A 21011-nucleotide genomic window follows, 5' to 3' on the forward strand; every position below is an offset into this window, starting at 1 on the left:
TGGCTGCACACAAGAATAGTTAAGGCAGGTCTGTGTCTGCAGCTGTGGAGGCACTGAGGGCTGTGAGTGCAGGTACCTGGGAGCTCAGACCTTGCCTTTCCCTGCAGGAGGGGGCAGGTAACAGCACTGTGTCACTGCAGTCTGAAAATGTTCTTGACTCATGCAAATATCATCACATGGTTTCTGAGTGCTTGTGAAGCAATTTCCTGCCAGCTCCTAATTTGTACCCAGCTCATTAGAGAAGGTTACATGGCAGGCTACAGAGAGGCAAGAAAACTTGTACTGAAGTTAAAACGAAAGAGACTTTGTAAAAAAATTCTTTCCTTCTTTATTTTGTGATATTAACCTTTCAACTAGTACTATTTTTGCATTCTAGCTTTCATAGGACCTTGTGATCCAGGTGGCATGTGGAACATAAACTTTTATTTCAAGTTCAGAGACCCTGGTGGAAGAATATGCAGTTCTTGGATCATATGAGACAAGAGCTCTGCTTTATGAGGCTTTGCTGATAATCAGTAACTAAAGACCTCAAAAGCAGCATGCTGTTTTTCTCAGCTTCCAGCTTTAGGAACTGGGGAGCAGCCTGTGTTACACTGAGCATCCCTGAGCAAAAACAGCTCATGAACTGCATAGCCAAGGGGTATTAATTCCTCATTTTGAAAACTAAAGCCAAAAGTGCTAATCTGCTAAATAATGTGTTTGTCAGTGTTCTCACATAATGAAGTACAGAATATTCCTACAAAAACAATGCATGCTCTCTGCTTGATGCTTTTAAAAGCTTTCCCAATTTGTCAAAAATCCTAGTCAGGGTTTCAATATCTCAGTGAGAAAAATTTGGATGGTTTTTCACCATATGAACAACTTAAGGGAGTATTGGCAGGGGCTTTGTTTTTCTCCTGTACTCCAGCAGAATTTCCTTTGCAGTTTCACATCCTAGGAGCCACTTATTCCACATTTGCTTTGATGCTTGCATGGGGATTACACATTCTGGGGGAGACAGCAATCCCCAGAGGGCCAAGAACACCAGGGCAGTTCAATGGGATGCAGAATCATGAGGCAAGGCTGTAGCTAGGGGAAAAATCTCCCTGATCTTATGAACTGCACACTGGTTGGGTGAAATTCTCACTGAATGCCAGTATTTATGTGTGGTAAAAATGACACTGAAGCAACGAGCACAATAAAGGTAAAACAACAGAGAAAAATCTTTACAAAGCAGGTTGTAGTGGGAGGAATGCTAAAGGTGAAAGAGCTTCATCTGAAGTCCTCACACATTCTCATGAACCTTTGTCTCCACCATTATTCTGGAAGTAACTGTATTTCACTTCAAAGGTGAATTTAACAAACGCTACATAATTGGAGAAGCTGGACTTTGGGGAGTAGAAGGCAGTGAAGCAGAAGGTCACACAGAGCCTCAGTCAGCTCACAGCCACAGCATCCACTGCAGCTGAAAAAAGGAAAGTCACAGGCCCTTTAATTTCTGGGAGCGTACCAGGGAACTCAGGGATGGATCTCAGAGTGCAAAAGAAGCACTTGCCTGAATTTCATAAAATGCAAGATATCTTGTAATCTGCAGCGCTGAACCAGAAATTATTGCACACTGTCAGCAGTTCCCTCAGGACATTAGTAAGGGATTTCTCCACTAAATGATTCAAAGGAGAGTTCACTCATCAGCGTAATTCTCAACATGAACACTCTTTTTTTTTTTACCTGACATTAAAAAAAATCTTTATCAAATAGTCCCTTGTGTATGGGCATAATACATCCATACTGTTATTTTGGGGACATAATGTTTAATGGGAAAGTAATAAGTATATTGGATGTGTGGCTAAGAATTTTAAAAGGTTTCTGGTAGCAAGCTCCTGCTAAACACAGTCTATTATAATAACGTGGGAGAAATTACATGTAGTGGAGTGGCCCTTCATGTAGGAATGTCAGACTCTGTCTTTTGCTTCCTTCTTTGGAATTCCACCTTGGAAAAGCCCTGCAGAATCCCAGCTAAGCTCTGTCCTAGCAGCCTGTGCTGCCCACCAGGGATGTGTCCCAGGGCTCACTCCTCCTGTCTGCTCCTTCCTTGCCTTTGTTTGAGGCTTTGGCCAGGCTGCTCTGAGAGCACAACCCCCATGGAGCTGTTCCAGAGAAAATAGCAATGATCAGCTGATATTAGTGCAGAACCCCTCCTACTGAGCAAATAATTATTTGATTTAGTATTTAATATAGTGTTGAATAGGAAACAAAATGCTTGCCATTGGTTGAAATTTTGGTGTGCTGGTCAAAAACCCAGATGTAACAACTGAAGCTCAGTGGGACACTAATAAAGGTCTTGTATTACAGGCTTTAATTTTAGAAGTTTTTTAGCAGTACATGCATTTTCCAGGCATTTTATAGTCCTTGTTCCCTGCTTCTGCCCTTCCTCCCTATGATGATATTGCAGAAAAGTTGTTTTCACTTATAAAATTAAAAATGACAGATTTAAAATGTTTTCAAATGTGTAATCACTTATTTAATCTGATCTTTATTACCATTATCTAATTTGTGATTCCAGCACCTCTTGAGCTGTAAACTAACACATGCAGGAGTTGTGATATGTCATAGAAATACTGTGCCATCCATTACAAATCACAGGTGTGAATTCACAGACTTGGACTGACTTCAATAGACATTAAGCAAAAAAGAAATCAGAAATCACCACAGCAGTTAAAAAATTGCTCTCCTGCTGCTCCTTTCAGTAGTCAGTATACAAAATAGCTTTTAACTGCAAGAAAGCTTAATCCAGTCATAATCTCAGCTAGTTCCATATTTTTCAAAGGTCTCTGTAGATATAGACAAATAAAAGAGAGAATCCTTTTTTACATTAAAAGGAACACTCTGCTCCCCCTGTCTCCTTTTCTCTCTCAGGGACTATCCTTCTGCTGGTTGTTACACACAAATGAATCGTTCTGGATGTTTGCTGGTTTTTCTGTGGTGTATTTTTCAGCTGAACAAATCACCTTGCAGTTAAAGCTGCTCTCTGTTCTCACTCAGACTCCACACTCTCATATGTCAGTGACACTCTCCACTGATCAAGGGAATAAAGCCTGCAGGCTTCATACCCAGGGGTTCTATAAAGTGCTCATCATCAGGTCACATCTAAAGCTTAATTTTTGGTTTTTGTGCTTTGTTTGATGATGGTGCAGAAATTAACCCTTCAGCTGTTTAATTATTTGCATCCCCATGCTCTCAATTCCTGCCAGCCTGTCAATACTCAGGAACTGCCATGGAGCAAATGCAGCTTCCAGCTCAGGTTTCTGATTTCCTGATATTCCCTTTGTGAAATATGAAAAAAGGGTTTTCTCTTCATACTGAGAAGCAGAAAAAAGTTTATTTTGGAAAAGGTAATCTATTGTTATGTTTTGGATTTCTGTATTTGTCACAGATGTTTGCAGACTGGCAGTATTTAAAAAGAAACCACAGTACACAAAATGTTTTGCATATTATAAGTTAATAAGAACAGAATTTTATGTTAAATGCTCACTATGAAATAATTACATATAAATCATCATACTTTAAACCAAAAATAAAGATTAAAACAACACTCTAAAATGGTATATGTAATTATTCTCAGCATTTTGAGGGTGTTGTTGCACATTCTCTTTCCCTGCACATCTCCAGAGTCTGTGGGGCAATGTCTTTTCTCCCTGCAGTGTGTACAGCACCTCACATGACAAAGTGTAACAACTGGGTGATTTTCTCAAAAGCTGCTTGTGTGGATATGTGCAGATTTGTAATATCAGAGAACCACAAAACCACAAAGGGATTTAGAGCTATTTTTACTTTTAGAGGAAAGTCACAGTTTAAAGTGTGATAAGGAAATTATATTCCTTTGCTTAAGGACAGGAGAGCTCTGTGTGCCCTCCAGGCTTTCTGAAATGCTGAATACCAGCAGTTTCCAATTATGTTGGCTGCTCTCTGGATGTTCTGTGGTACTGAAAACCACTTTTAACAGGTTTAAACATTGATAAAGATGACTAAATTTGCTTACCTATCCCTGCAATATTTTTCAATACAGATGTCTAAATTCAGACTCCCAGAGAAAACAAGGCAATGTCTTCCTCTGCCTTTAAGAATTTGCACTTTATATCCTTCCTTTCTCCCTCAGTGTCCCCACCTGAAAACAAGGCTGGCCATGGGTATGTTTGTAACTTGTTAATTAGTGACTGCAAAGCACAAGGAACCACTGAGATGGAAAGCCCTGAGAAAAATATTTATATTAGTGCAGATTTATTACTTCAGACTCTGCAGACCTCAGAACACTTTCTGAAGGCAGCAGCTCTGCTGGCTGTATTTCTGGTTTGGGTCATAGTGAATCACATGAAAAGAACCATTCTGTGTATCTCAGAACCCCTTCTTTATACAAGAGATTCAACAATTTTACTTATTTCAACAAAATATAAAAGAAAAAAAATAGAATAAGAGATACCAAAGTAATAGAAGAGCAAGAAGCTTTAAACACAAAATAGGATTATTTTTGCACAAAAAATGTCTTATTCAATTCAATTGAGTCAATCTTCCCATTCCACACAGCCTACAAAAGAAACCCCAAACACCAGCAGGCTGCGGGGAGGCAAAGCTAGATCTTCAGTAGCTAACATGAGTAGTACTCCCATTTTCTGAACAGAAGAGAGGGAGAAGGAAGAAAAGCAAACCAAACTCCCTAACTGGTTCAGAAAGCTCTGGAAGCATCTTCATCTGGCTTCAGAAGAGAGAAAGAAAATTCCCTTCATTTTTGTAACTATAAGCTCAGAACCCAAGTAAGACAAAAAGAAATTAAGAATTCTATCATGTTACTCCCCCCCCTTCTGTACTTCAGTACTTCTGTACTGTGATTCAGTACTTGTCCCTTCTGAAAAACAAGAAACCCAAACAAACCAAGCAGTTGAATAAATCAGAGATTTATGTCTAATCACTATTCCTGTCCTAACAGAAGGGGGTCAGAAGAATTAATACTCTTGGAACTCTCTTTAATTATCACTTTCTGTCTTTATTTACTTTCCTAAGAACAGATCCATATAAATTCCCATCTCAGAAAAAAGAGGGGTAACTCATACATAAAGCACAGATCAATTATTGGTGTTGTCAGTCAGGACACCCAACAGTTTGCTTAGAACCACCTAAACCTGAAAACACTGTGTGCAACAGACAGACAAATCTTCAGTGCTGCAGGATAACATTGCCCAAGAGCTGAACAACGACTGAATTGAATTCCACACTTAATGCAGTGAGCTTTTGTGTGCTCTGAAATTGCAAATGAAATTCTATACAATTGCTATTGCTTTCTGGAGGAAAACACTATTTACACATTAAGAACATTGTTTTGCCCAATGCAATATTGTTGCAAAGAGCCCAGTCAGTGCAGCAATGCTCCTTAGGATCCTGTAATGATTTCTGTTTCAGAAAAGGCTGAGATTGGAGCTTTCCCATCTCGCACCCCACCTGCTGGCCGAATCTGCTCTACCTCTTCCTCAAGTCTGGCAGCTTCAGAGCCCCTGAGAGCTCCCATCATCTGATCTCACAGGAAGGAAATGACTCATTGTGCTCAATGGCCAACTGAGAGCAGGTTGTGCTGCCTCCAACATGCAACAGGCAGCATCCAATCAGCTTTGGTTGTAGCACACACATTATTGATCATAAACAAAGACAATGGAAAAATCCTCCTCTGCAAATAGCTGAAACCATGTTTTGACAACTGTCAGATCTCTGTGTGTCACTATTTCCTACAAACAATTAACCTGCTTCCAGCTCTGGCAATAACACACTGTTTAAACACTACTGAGAGAGGAGCAAATTTTGGGGGTGGATTCATCTCACCATTTTGAATTAGGTATGAATTTAGAATCCAGTTCTTCTTTAGTGGGAAATGCTCTATTCAAAACTCTTCATTCCACCATTTTATACTTCCACCTTGGAATGCTCTCCAAAGACTGGTTTCCAGCCACCCCAGATCACTTGGGTTCCCTCTGAGGTCCATGGAGATAGATTTGTCCACCTGATGCGAATATCTACACTGGTGATTAGATGGGTATTATTCTGTTTTCACATATTGCTTGAGAATTTGATACCCAGGTTTCAGAAACTGTCATACTGCCATTATTGAATGCTAATATGTGTGAAAGTAAATGAGAAATGATATGAACAATGAGAGATGCAGGGGGAAAAAGTGAAGAGGGGAGAGAAAGATGAGAATTGAGGGTGAAAAACGGTGAGGTTAGGGGAAAAGGAAATGTTTAATACGGAACAGGAAAGCAAAAAGAAAGTTAGAGAAAGAGGAACTCAACAGAATGAAAGTGAGGAACAAAAGTGAGACAGAAATAAGAATAGGAAAGGCCTTACTAAAGGCAAAGGCAAGGAATGTGGGAATAAATAGGGAAGGACCTGCCACAGATCCTGAAACATTACGAATCAGTGTTACTTCTGAGCATGCAAATCAAGATAATGGCAGAGTAATTAAAAGAAATAATTTACCACAAGACTTCAGTGCATCTATTTTAAAGGATTTGCAAAGTAGCAGTGGAGAGCTGAGTGCCTGACATTTAATAAATGCTTTAATCTGCACATGCTCTGTCCTGTTCCGCATGGTGATGAGGAGGGCAGCAGAAATCGCTGTGCTAACGTGGTACAAATATGTTTATATAGCTGTCCTTCTGTTCTGGAGCAGCAGCTACTGACACAAGCATTTCCTTTCAACTAATGTGTGCTAAAAGCCAAGATCTAAGAAAGAAGCTGCCGAGGCTCATGAGAATGCTGGTCCAACAAAGCCTCAGAAGTCATTACTAGGTCCCAGGTTAATTTTTCCCTTAGACTGACTCACTTTGTTTTTACAATTAATTATGAGATTCTTGCCAGCACAGGAGGAGGTGGAAGGCACAGCTGGGGGCAAGTCCTGTGTGTTTAGGAGGAGCCTTGGATTAAAAATTCAAGTTGCTCAAAGATGCAAATGGTTTGATGACAGTAGGTTAGGTCCCAGTAAATGTGTGTTTGAATTACAAAAGCCAGCACATTCCTTGGTGCAGAGAGCCAGTGTTTGTGAGGACCCTGCACAGGCTGAGCTACACAGAAACCTGCTAAGGACAAAGGTTCATTAACTGGTACATATGAAACTCGAACAACCCTGGCACAGACAGCATGATTCTTATCAGTGCTGTTAACATTTCTCTTCTATTAATACAAGTCACATCAGGAAGGGAAAAAGAGTTGTAGCTCTGCCAAACAAAACTCCTACTCAGTCTGTTTCTTGAAAAAAATTGTCACTTTCTACAAACTCTTACATTACAGAAGTTTAAAAAAATAACAGAGAGAAGAATACTTTCCATCTAGTCAGATAATGACCCTCTGTAGGTGATACTCATCTCCAGGCAGCCAAAGGATAACACAGAATCCATTCAAGGAGAGGACTGCACTCACTTGAACCTTCTCCAAATTCGGAAACAAGTGACAGTAAATGTGTAGGACATTCTTAAAACAGAAAAGGTCACACTCCATTCTTGAATACTGTCAGATAATCTCACTGTAATTCACCATGGCCCAGGAAAGTTTGAAAATACTATTTCATATAGCAGGCTATATAACGTGGTAGGAAAATAAGGCATAAACCTATATGGAGAATCACAGAATCATGGAATCTTCTGAGTTGGAAGGGACTCACAAGGGTCAGCCAGTCCAGTTCCTGGCCCTGCACAGACACCCCAATAATCCCACTCTGTGCACCCCTGGGAACAATGTCCAAAGCTCCTGGAGCTCTGGCAGGCTTGGGGCCATGACCATTCCCTGGGGAGTCTGCTCAGTGCCTGACCAACACCTGGGCAAAAAACTTTTTCCTGATATCCAACCTAAACCTCCCCTGACACAGCTCCAGCAGTTACAGAATCCCACAGCTAGTAAAAACACACAAAATATAAAGAAAGAATAAATAAGAAGCAAACTCTGATAATCCTCCTTTTAAGATCAACCTTGACAAACTGCTCTAAACACATGAAAAACAACCCCCATGCAAACTGTTTACTGTTTCACAAGAGCAGCATGCACTGATTGTCATGAGAATATTATTTAATTAAATATCTTAAATACTCTGCAAAGGTATAATAGCTCCCATCTAGCTCTGTGAAAACTTACCTATCTGTATTTAGCTTTAAATTTCCAAAAATTTATCCTGTTGGATCAAACACTGGCCAGTCTCCTAAAGGTGATGACTCCCAAGGTTCACACATACATTTTGCTCATTTTAGGTAAATGCATAGGTTATGTAGATAGAACAGGAATCAACACCTTATTACTTTTTGTGACCTCTTTGTAACCATTACTTTAATATAGACCCTGATTTTAAAGAGCAGGCTGCTCTCCTGTAGCTCCACTGCAGCTGGAACAATGTCATACATACCTTACACAACCAACCCCTCACTGGAAGAGGTGAGCTCCACTCCTTGCCTCAGTCTGCCACAGTCCTGGGTGCTCTGCTCATTGGCCAAATCCTTGCACCTTGCTCAGAGCTGCAGGAACATCTCAGCCAGCAGCACACAACACACACAGAGGACAACTGGATGCCATTTGATGAGAAAAAACCTACAAAAAATCACAGCAGCCTGGTCTAGGAAGGGTAAACCCTCTCCAGGAATCAGAAGGAGCTTGATATTTTACTCCTTGTACATGGAAATTGGTTGTGCTTGTTTTATGAATAGATCTTTCCTGCTTGTGCTTTCTGGTCACCTCGTCTTGCTCTGTGCCCTCTCTTTTTTCCCCCGTGTTGTGGGACTGTGACATGCAGCTCCGGAAACCTCCACCCACCACCCTCCCTCTCAGACTCACAGCCTATATATAGCAGGCACAGAGCTGCTGGGGGCTGCCTTACTTCCCTTTTCTTCTGAACAGAGCTTGTGGGTAACTTTCAAATCTGACACCACTGCTGAGGGAAGTCTTAGAGGAAGTGTTCTCACAGCCACGGGGAGCTGGGGGCTCTGGATGGAACAGCAAAGGGTTGAGGAGGACCTCAAACAGGTCCTTTTTTCCTGCAGAGATCCCAGCTGGGTTTCCTTAGCCATCCCCTGCCACCAAAGACCTGCAATTAAGAGCAGGAAAGCAATCTCTGCAGAACAGAGAGACAATTCACTCTCCCTCTTGCAGAAGGGCTCCTGTGAGTCACTTCTGTAGCAATCTAAAGGAAAAATGGTCTGTTTGTACACTGTCTGTCCATTATTTCTGTAGTGGTAATGTCTCCATGACCTTGTCTTGCTGTCTTGGGGAAGAGATAATGCCAAATACTTGGCAATTCTATATTTTCTATGTTCAAAGCACTGCAAGGAGGAATTAAGCATCTTCTGTTGCTCTCTCCATAACTAAGCCCATTGCTCTGATGATAGGGAATAAAATACTGTAAAGCTTTCATGTAGAAAATTTATCCCCAAAGAATTAAATAACCATGGGAAGAGACTAAACTCTGGTCTCATCAGGAAACTCTGGCTGGTTCAGTTCATGGTTAATCTGTATATTTTTTTTTTAAAGACCAAAGAAACAAAGTCCTAAAACAGCAATAAAGCTGACTATTTGTTTTCACCTAGTGTGGTTCTTGACCATGAGTCAAAGTAAAAAGAAGTATGAGAATTGTAGTGAATTCTCTGCTGACTGTGGAAATAAATATTTGTGAAAATAACAACTGTAAAGTGATGCCAGAATTACATTCCATCTGTGAGCATCCCAGCCTTTAAGGATGGGCAGCTGCTGTTAAAACAACATCTACAAAACCTACCTCAAAAGCAAGACTTGCAGGATTATTTGCACCCAAACCATGATTTTTGGACGTTTAACAGTACAAAGGGTGGTAACCAACTCAAAATCAGGGGAAGTTTGTTTTATTCTTCCAACTTATGCCTTGAAGCACAACAATTCCTTAGCACAGGCTGACAGCAAAATCATTTGCAGAACGTGCAGAAAAGGCTTTGTTTTAAATGCAGTGTTGCATTTGTGGCTGAGGTGAGGTTACACACAAGATGAGCACAAGCAAACGGCTCCCACGTGTGAGGATTGATTTCCCCTATTTCTCATTCCTGCTCTAGGGCTCAGCTCATAATTAGGGTCAGATTTTCTAAGAGCACAGGTGGTATTTAGGCATCAAAATAAATGGCCAGATTTTTGCCAGCCTTGCCTTGGAGTGTGGGATAAGGTGGTGTTATGAATCACAGGGCTGCTGAGCGTTAAGCACTTTTTAAAATCAGGCCTACCGTACATACTTAAATTAAAGTTGAATGCTTTCAAAAATCTTCTCACAACTGGAACATTCTTCAAATTCTAGGTATTGGAAAAATGGGCCTTTAAAGCTTAGTGAGGTGCTAATTTTTACATGAATAGGGAACTGCTCCCTATAGCACCTATAAATCTGGCTGGCAGCAGTATTTAAGCAGTTCTGGTTCTCTAGTGTTGTATAAACTCTGCAGCAGTGCTCATTCCATGGGGAAGAGGGCAGATGCTGTGTGCCAGAGCTTACCTGTGTTAATTCTAAGCTGTGAAATAAATATTTTGCTAGCTAACAGGTAATGACAAACACTGCAGATGCATCAATCTCTTCTCAGCATATTGTCTCCAGCCACAACTGAGATTCTAAGAATTAAATGAAATTTTAAGCTTTGAACCCTCTGAAACATAATAAAAGAATGGTTCTTTTTACATGACTTTCTACAAGGAACCAAAACAAATTTATTTTTTTTATGCTCAAAAGCTAATACAGTGTAGAAACTGTATGAGGTTTTAGATTAGACTCTCCTTTCATCATTAGTTGCTCTATTTATCTTTTTTTTCAAAGCCGGTGAGTTCAGCCTTGCAGAATCCATGCTGCTGACTCAGCTAACTGAGCCAAAACTCATAAAAATCTATTTAAAAAGGGTCCAATGATTTTATTTTCTAATCGTAAATATGAAATTTAATTAGCATCTCATTGCTAACGAAGTCACCATGGAAGAGAAGACCGAGGAATTAGGCACAGGAGTGGAACATCAAGCATAAGACAAAGCAACAGTTATGTGGGAGCCAGTTTAACTCCTGCTTTTCTCCACTCCTGTTTCAGATTTTTTAAGAATGATGGGCTGTTTTTACAGGTTTCTGGCTCTGACAGCAAGGCCCGTCCCTCCTCTCTGTGGCAGCAATGACTCCATCATGTGAAATACCAAATAACAGCAGATAAGGGTCACTCTGGATTAGAAAAGGAAGCAAGGCAGAGCAAGTTGGATCTGAATTCAAAATCCTGTTTTGTCATAAGCTACTCAGGTCAGCAAGTGTTTCAAATCCTGTAAAAGCAATAGACTCATCAAATGAGAAAAGAACTCTCATTATTCTCCAGGGTACTGCAAACATCAGAAAGATTAAAGGAATGTTTTTAAATGAAGCATATGGAGAATTTAAAAAGCTCTTCAAGTAGGAATGTGTCCAGCCTTTTCATTACTAGCAATTTTAGAAGCTGTGTCCCGGGCTGACATCAGCACTGAGGTCAGCATTATTGGGTGGAATTCTGTCAACTGGGAGCGTCCTCTGCCACCTTCTCTGTGATCTCTGGAGAGCTCAGGAGCTCCTGCTCTGGCTTCACTCTCCCAGGTGGGCAGGAGGAGTTCCACAAGTGCCTGTCCCTGCACAGCAGCACAGCCACCTGGGCTGGAGGCAGGGACAGGAGCTCTCCTGGTGCCCCCCTCGGTGCCCCAGTGAGGAAGCACAGAACACAGAACACACAGGACAGGGGACCATGTGAGCAAATGCTGTGGGACAGCTCTGCAAGGGCTGGGGAACTGCAGTAACCACAAAGCTGTGTGTGCTTTCTCCCCACACTCACACTGAAATTGTTCACAGCAATCAGTGTGGGAGGAAGTGTTTACAGGACCTTTCCTGAGAGCGACTAATCATTAATAATTCCTGGATTGCTAGAAGAGCTTCAGCAGTAACTCTGTGAGTGGGCAAGTCCCCTGGGTGCTCTCAATGACAACATTCTCTGGGGTAAAAAGGAGTTGATCAGAGGTGGTCCTGGTTACTTTTATACATCAGGACAGTTTCATATCACTGTTACATTATCAGTCACTTGCAATAGCCAAGAGCCACACCCTGACTTGTTAATACCAACACTGACTGGGGCAACACTGCCCATTTTATCACCACTGCTGGTTCTGAGCTGAGTGGTGAGTTGAGGTGAACTGAGCAAGGACCAACAGCCTTCTTCAAACAATGGATGCACAGTCCTTTGAGTGGTGATGGATGTCTCTGTAAATGAGACTTATCCCAGTTCAAATTCCTGAAATAATTCTGTTTCTTTCTAGTATTTATGATGACACTTATTCTAGCAAAGAAAAAAGAGGGAATGAAACTTTCTCACTCCACAGTTGGAGGGTCTGAAAGGGATAATTCTGGTAAAGCATATTTTTAAAGAACAAGGCAAGCTTAAAGCAATGGCCATATGCTCCTTTTGGATTCTTATATGCAAACTTTTAGCACTTAGCCAAAAATATTGCTGTTCCTTTTCAGGACAGAATGCTCCAGCTGGTGGCTCAGAATCCACATTCAACCACTCAGTAGTTTTCCTCTGGAGGAAATAAGGATTGCTGGTTTGGGCAGCAAAAGCTGTTCAGTTTCTCTTGGGCTTGTGTAAGGCCAAATTCAAGGTAGAGCAAATTTCTGGTCTGAGGTTAGAGAGTTCACTGCCTCCACATGAGGAGAGATGAGAGGTGGGCAGGAACCACTTCTAGACACAGACAACATATTGCAGGATGCCAGGATGTGGCATTGCCCAGCCCACAGAAGCTGATGCTCTCAGCTCCAACCAGCACAGCAACCTGGACAACCTGGATTGCTACAAACAGCTGTGTGTGCAGCATTCTCCACAAGAGAAAAGAACTGGAAGAATATCCCAAATGAAAATCTGACTTTGTTTAGAGCATGCTAAAGCACAATGGCCTGTCTGTTTCCAGGCAGGTTTGTTTTCATTTGCTGTGCCTTGTGCATTGCTTCACCTCCCTCTGTCACAAACTGGAGGTGAGTGATGCTTTCAGCTCTAATATCTGCTGGACAGAGAGGAATTTGCCAGATGCCTTCTCTCACTTGATGAGACTCCCGTGCATGGGCTGGGAATCAGAATCAGAGAGGAGAAGGAAAGGAGATATTGAACAAGACAAGTGAGGGGAGTCAGACTAACAGGTCAGGCTGAGGGGAGGGAGGACTTGGGATGTTCTGTGAGGACCAAAGGAGCAGTAACAAACCACCCTCTGCCTTTTCTCATGCTCTTTCCTCACCATATTTGAATGTTCAAATAATCATTTCTACTGTTCAGTCCCTTTGTGCAGACTCCACTTGAAGCGCTGATGGCATTGGCTATTTAACAGCCAAAATTTCTAAATGCATTCAAGATTTCTAATACTATCCTGCTCAAGTAGCTTTGGATTTCTGCCCTATTATCATGTTGCAATGATGCAGTTGTAATGAGTTTACATTTTTCTGCATTGCAGCACATACTACAAGGTATCAGCAGCTTGTCACTGAATCCACAGCCTTTAAAGGGGCATTCAAATTCTGATCACTTCTGCCTCAGACCAAGCATTTTCCAGTTGTTCCTTGCAGGTGGAATATTCTTCCTGATATTGTATTCTCACATAGCTTCTAAGGCCAATCTGGAGGCAGCCCTGCTCTCCCAGGTGTGCAGCCTTGCTGGGCAGTGATTCAGTGAAGGTGCTGCTGTCAATAGTGTTTAATCCAGCAAAACTGCCTGGATGCTGCTCTCAGTATGGATATGGATGAGTCACAAAAACACCATTCTGCAGTGTAACACTCCATATGAAAATATTCAAGTATCACTTTTCCTTCAGGCCACAGACTTGCGGATTAAAAAACCCAACAGATTCAGCCTTTCCAGCCTTTCGGGAAATGTAAAATTCCTTCACTTTTTTTGAACAACTGAAGCAAGAGAAAAACACATTGTTTTCAATCCTGACATAAAAGTTTAAACATTTTTTGTTTCATGCTACTCTGGTATCTTTTAGGGCATAAATTGCTAAAAAAGAGAGAATAAAAGACAGAAGGAAATTAAACCTTCTAAAATAAAATTTGCCAGTCTTGGGTCTTTCTGAAAAATATGTAACTGGAAATACAGGAATATGGTACTGTAAGAATGAAGCACAAAAGATTCTTAAAGAATTAAAGATTCTTAAAGAATTAAATTTTGGGACTTATCCTGACTTCCTTTGGCAGGAGCTGTGAAGGAGGAGTAGCAGTATGGGAGCAGGGAAGAATCTTACCTTAAGCTTGTTTTATTTTTCCCTCAGGAAAAATATCAGCTCAGCAATAGTAAAGAATGTGGGAAAAATTGATGGAATTTTCTATTTTCAGTCATTGCAAATCATTAGTGAAAAGAGTTTGATGATCTCACTAACTACCTCATTATAAACTACAAAAACCATATGGAACGTAAACTACCTTCACATGGTGCTCAGAGACATGATTTAGTGCTGCACTTGGCAGTGGTGGGTTAACAGTTGGACTCAGTGACCTTAAAGGTCTTTTCCAACCTAAATAATTCTGCAATTCAGAAAAAGCCAAGCAATGAGATGCAGGAAGCAGATGCTGGATAGACACTGTGACTTGTTATTGTAAAAAACATGAAACTGCCACCAGGGAGGAAAAGTTCTTTTAAATACAGACTCCATGCAATGGACCAGTTTGGTCAGTGAGTACTGCAGGTCATTGGTATTTGGATTGAGTTGTTAAAAGCCAAAAACCTTCAAATGATCTTACAAATGTGATAATTTTACAGTTCATGATCAAAGTTTCAATCATTATTTCCACTGTAGTTTGGAAATGTACTTGGTGTAAAAAGACTTGAAACAGCCTTTGGGTGTTTTCCCAGTTTCATCAGGATTCAGAATCCCCAGAGGGAAATATTTGATAGCTGCCTTTATTAGTGTTTCAAATCTTGGAGGAACTTATTTTTGTGCTCAAATATATTAAATGTATGTAACAACCCATTAAGTATACTCAGACTGATTTCAAGTATGGGCACAGCCAGATTGGAGATGCTTCTATAAGTTTAGAGCTATAAAATTTAAGTGGAAACAATTCTTCAGCTGCTAATGACAACCATGTATGTACTGCTATCATACAGCTTCTTCTGCACGCAGATGGAAGAAATATCCTTATCTCACTTTAAACAGAAACCTTATGCTAGAATTGAGCATCTCAATTACAACCTGAGGAAAACTTTCCAGCAAAACCCAGTGCTCAGACGGCCAGTGGGAATCCTTTCCTTGGCTGCACTGAAGCTGATTCCTCCCCTGAACTCCAAAAATCAGGGCTGACTTTACCAAGTACCTGTGTGTAAGGCCAAGCTGGCCTCAGGGACCAGAACAAACACATCCCTTAATGCAACACCAAGTTACTTCACACAGAGAAATTCACTGAGGCAACAATTACTACAAATAACATCACACACACAGCTGTATATACATTTATCCTTTTGACAAAACCAGAATGTTACAGCATTTCATTTGACATTTCTGACAGATTTCCAGTGGGATTTAGCAAATTTCTTTCCTTTTTTTGAGCTGCTAAACAGATTCACTGAAGTAGACAGCATTAGAAAGTAATGCCCCATGCAGCCCTGAAGATAAAATAGGTTTTGCAGGACTAACATAACAGGAATATTCTCCTCACCACATGTTCAGCACTGGGAGCAGACAGTGAACAACATGTTGCCAGTTTTGGGTGCTATTAGTAACGTGTGTTTGCTTTTTGTATATGAAAGCAAAAGTTCTTACGCAAAAGTTCTTACTTGTGGAAGAGGTTTTACAGCAACTTCTGTGAGCCAGAGAGAAGTTTGATAAGAGGATCCATGTTTACCACTGAAAGAATTTTCTACCAAGGTTGTTGACATAGAAACCAAGAAAGAAAGAAGGATAAATAGAGAAACCTGCAACTGCCTGTTCCAATAAGCACTTTGTCTCTCGTGACCAAGGAGTAAAGTGTAAATTTATGAGTTTTGTAAGAATGTATAAAAAGCATGCACACTATAATAAAGAGTTTGAAGCCTTCTGAAAATGGAGTGTGTCATTCTGTATTGTCTCCATCTCAACTACAACACTTACTCACTGGTAAAATGTTACATGTAGATCACTAATCTTGGGAGTTCATGTCACTCCCAAACAATTGCCCTTCCTAGAGCCCAAATATTTGGCAGAAGGTTATGAAGGGAGGTGTTTTAAATCCAAGTTCAGAGGAGGCTGTGCTTAACTCAGTGTGCAAACCTCAGCCAAGGGAATCCACTGTCCAGAGCTGGGACACTGTGACAGAGAATCTGGCAGAGCTGCTCTTCTGTCTAACTGCACTTTAAACAGCCTGGCACTGCCTTCTCCTCTTGCCTGGGAGGAGCAGCAGTGAGAGGGTGATATAGGGAGAGAATACAGACTGAAGCAGCAGAGACAACGAAGCTTTTATCACTCATTGGATGTGTGCCACAGACACCAATTATATACATTTGACAGCAACCATTATAATTCCAGAGTCCTTGAACAAATCACAAGCAGAAAGGTTACCTTCCTGAAAATACTCATTGCCATTAAATAAGTGACCCAGACTAGAGGATGAAGGCAGCACTTAAGAAAAAATTTGGGGAAAGGGTAGAGATGGAGAATATTATTACATGTAGACCTGTAAAACCCCATCATTTGTTCTGAAAAAGGAATTGCAGATTCACTGCAGATACTGGATTACAGTGTCTGTGAGTGCAAATCCTACAGACAGCAGTGGCAAAACTGCTGAGACAAAAGACAAAGAATTTTTCTCTCATATAAGGGGTGAGACTTGACTAAACTTGGTGGGGTTTATGGTTTTACCCTTCAGTTTGAAAATCACAAGGCATACTTCCATATTTCTTCTAAAGTTTAGATTGCTGTGGAGGATACTGCCAAAGAAAGCTGCCATAGGTCAAACTCCACCATCACTTACACAACTTAATGACCATATCTAAGTGAAAGATTTGTATTTCATGAAAGATGCATTTCAATATCAAAGAGAGAGTTAAGCCATCTGCTAACAAGTGGGTAGCTAAGGATCTCTATAAATTTCATCCTCTGTGAGCAATCATCCCATATATCTATCAGATAAAAACTTTTACCAAGCAACTGTACAGAAACCAAGGTCATTTGGTGTATGGCATTCTGGTATCTCCAGCATATCCAGTTATTTGGGATTCACCCTTCTAGAGAAGGTCCAAATTGACTTTAACTGTAAAAGATACAGGGAGGCAGATGGCTCTTCCTTCTCCCCCACATTGAAAGTTTATTAAGAAAATTTATTACTCAAGTTGATTTAACTCTTAATTAAGAGTTAAATCTAATTGAAAGGAACTATTTGCATAAGAACGGTGAGTCAAACACATGATTCTGAATTTCTGTTCTGGGGTTAGCTCTCTTGGTACAGCAATTTCCTGAGGAGGATAGAAAGTTTCCAAGCTCTTTCCTGCTGAAATTTCTCCTCTGCTAGACACATGATTCAAGAAACTGGACACAGACAAACACAAAAATAAAATTTCTGTCTCCAGGTCCCCTTACAAATGTCACAACACACCTGTAAAATGTCCATTTTTAACTCAACACAAGCGAACTATATGAAGCAAAAGGAAAAGAAGGGAGGAAGAGAGAGAGAGAAGAGAAATTGTCTCAGCCAGTTTATTTATGGGAGCCTTTACAAAAAGAACCAGTAAGAGGGGCAAAAAATACCGATGAAACAAGGCACAAAATCCAAAAGTTTTGTAGAATGACTCAAAGGAATACAAATGCTGTTCCCATCACAAGATGAGTTGCAACAGAGTAAGAAAGAGTCATATTAGACCTGAATGTATAAAATGAGCATCTCTTATTTTATTGTTCTAGGCTTTTGCAAGATCCAAAAGGCAAAGATATTTTAATGTAACTGTTTCTGTATTCAGAAGAGAATGCTCACAGCTCAAAGGCCACAGTTTCTAGCTCTGAATCAGAAAGGATATCTTATAATTACAAACATAAAAATTTAAGCTCCTTTCACTCATAAGGAGATGGACAATTTCAGAAAGCCAGACAGATTGCTAAGAGAATTCTCTCACATAATAATTCTCTTATTAATTCAGCTGAGTTTAATAAGTGAACCTTATTCTGTTCCCAAAAGACCACACCAGAACATCCACAGAAATAAATCTTCAGTCTCAATAGTCCTGCTCAAGAAGGTGAGGCTAAAAAGCTTCATCAAAGAAATGCACTTATTTGTCACATCTAATTCAAAGCATACAAATTTAAGCAAGGAATAATACCAGATATTGTCCTTGGATGCAGTTTTTAGCCATGTCTGATCTTGGTGACTCACCAATATGTCTGGTAGAAAAGACATGAGCTGTTTCCAGATCCTAGGAGCAAAGTTACTGCCACTACAGCATTGGAGATGAGAACCACTACATTTGGGACTTGGAGTCCCATAGGAATCAAAAGGACAAAAACTACATCAGTGTGAGATCAGAAATTCTGCTGTGGGGCAGGAGTTCCAGAAGTTTATTAAGTTTAGTAAAAAGATTAATGAACAACTAGAACTATTTTTTACAGTTCTCCAAAGGCATTTTGCATTGTGCTCTCCCATTTTTTCATCTACCTCCAGTCCCATCACTAAGCTCTTTCTCTGCTCAGGTTACATATTCTGCAGGGGAAAGAGGAGCTGAGAGACTGCAATACTTCCTCTGGTTTCCCTTCAGGCTGGCAGCAGGGATCCTAAAGCAGCAGTGCAAGGCCAGCTGCATCAGCAGTTCCTCCCAGTTTGAATGCAATATAAAGATAAAAACAGATAGAGAAACCTGGTGGAGAGTTGTGGTAAGGAGGTAGGAAGGAGTGGGATGGCAGAAAGAGAAGGGATAGAATACCCAGAGTCAGGGCAGGCTCTATTTGAGAGTGGAGAGCAAGACAAAGGGGTTACAGGTATTAGAAAATACTGTTTGTGAGACAGAAAGAAACAGAGAGACAGGATGGCAGTGGTTATTTGTTATGAATGACTAAATATGAGTGTGAGCATTGGAAGGAAGCTATGCAAGTGTAAAAGTCTCCTATTTTGGGATGCATTCCCAAAACTTTAAATATGTAAATCCTGCACATGTCCATGGAAGGGAATGAGAGGACTAAAAGATGTGTGTGTGCAAGGACAGCCCAGTGGAGAGGCAGCAGCTCTCACAAAAGGATCTTGCCATGGCAGCAAACACAAGAGAGAGTGGATGGAGCAGGAAGTGGGAGTGCATGTGTGAAGCTGGAGGAACACCAGGAAAGGGGAACACAAGAGCAAGAAGGAACTGACAGAGGGGAGGGAGAGATTAGGAACTTGAGGGAGGATGTACAGTCTATTGCACAGGCACAAAAGAAGGTAGAGGCAAAGGAAAGGAGTGAAGAAGGGAAATATTTGTCACACAGAAAATACTCTTGATTGCATAAAAAGGCATAAAAAGATGGTGAAAAAGATAAGAAGAAATAGAGATGGTTGAGAATAGAAAAAAAGGAAGTGAGAAGAACAAATAAAAAGAGGAAGAAAACTGAATAAGAAAGATTTTTCTAGTTAACAGAAAGCATAAATCTCAGTGAAGAGATTTAAAGAAAGGGCTAGAGCACAACAAACTATGGGTAGAACCAGAAATACTCTGGAGAGCAGTGCTGATGATCAGTCCTTCATCTCCCCTCTCCAGACCTCCATATCAACTCTCTTTCCCCGTGCATATTTGCACCTCCAGCTACAGCCTCTGTGCCTCCCTCAACCCTGGGCTCCAAGGATCGGCGCACGCCGAGTACCAGAGCTGAGGAGGGCAGGGAAAGCACAAATGGAACCATTTTCAAAGAACCTTTTGAATATCAATGCAAAGAAGGTGAAAGTGGAACTTTCAGTGATCAGAGCTGTGGAAGGCAGCAGGGAGGTGAGCTGCTCTGGCAGCTGCTCTCCTTACCTTGGGTGCTCATGAGTGACCGGCTGTCTGGCTGCAGCTGCTGCAGGCTGCACTGTCTACGTCTCTCGCCTCCATGCAATTGTCAGCATCTCTCCAGGAGTCCTGGAGAGGTTATTTGTGCACTGCAGCTGTTGAAAAGTAAAGAAAACACAAGGGGTAAAACACTCCCTAGCCCCCAAAGTACAGTAGTTTCAGGAGAATCAGGAATGAAGGAGGTTGGGGCACTGGGGGCAGAACGAGCAAAAAGCCGCACAGAAAGTAAGAAAAAGTGTGTCAGAGACTGGGAGGGGCGGAGAAGGAAAATGCAAAGATCTGACAGGAAACCAGACTATAAATCTGCTTCGGGTTGAAAAAAACACATTCTGCTCCGCAGCAATAGGGGCTGTTTGCAAATGACTCTGCAGGCAGGTGACAGCAGAGCCCTGTGACACCAGGCAAGCAAATCAGGAGGCACTGCTGCCCCTTCCCCAGGAGGAGCAGTGGGCAGAGGTGGCAGCACTGACGCCCAGCTCAGGCACAAGAAGCAGCCTGTCTGCACTGCCTCACTTCCAGCTGCACACACTGCCAGGGCATGTTTTCCTGGGGCACAAGGAGATGTGCTTAATGCCAGTCTGGCTGGTGCTGTGCTCCTCCCAGCACAGGGCAGCAGCCCTGGTGTCTCAGGGCACTTGCTGGTAGAAAGCAGGTGGGAGAGAAAAAAGAATGAAGGAACTGAAGAAAACAGAGTTTCAAGAACAACAGTTCCAGGTAGAAGGAGTTCTGGGTTTTCCCAGATTTCAAAGGTTTTTCATTAAGCATCTATTTTATTAATAGCTCCTTTTGCTGAAAAGGTAGTCAACAAGGTTTACTTTATGCATAGATGATTTTACAGTTGAAGGATGCTTTAAAGAACATGTTTTCCAAAGGGAGTGTTTGCTGACACAAAGAAGCTGCAGTATCTTGTATTGCTTCAATGCTGGATTCCAGGCTTAAGGCCAACATGCAAACCCAGCCCCTGGTGGGTCTCACAGAGGAATTCTTGCTGCAA

At 41.2% G+C, this 21011-nt stretch overlaps 1 protein-coding gene across 1 annotated transcript in view; it reads right to left on the minus strand.

The window, feature by feature from the left end:
* The window catches only part of CARD11 (caspase recruitment domain family member 11), a 44571-nt gene extending 24386 nt beyond the window's left edge, over positions 1–20185 (minus strand). Inside the window, exon 1 of the mRNA XM_058815999.1 lies at positions 19985–20185. Coding sequence (XP_058671982.1) covers positions 19985–19997 — 13 coding nt within the window. The 5' untranslated portion in view covers positions 19998–20185. The remainder of the gene's footprint in view (positions 1–19984) is intronic.
* Positions 20186–21011: the final 826 nt, after the last annotated feature.

This window comes from Ammospiza caudacuta, chromosome 17, assembly GCF_027887145.1.
Source record: "Ammospiza caudacuta isolate bAmmCau1 chromosome 17, bAmmCau1.pri, whole genome shotgun sequence".
Lineage (NCBI taxonomy): Eukaryota > Metazoa > Chordata > Aves > Passeriformes > Passerellidae > Ammospiza > Ammospiza caudacuta.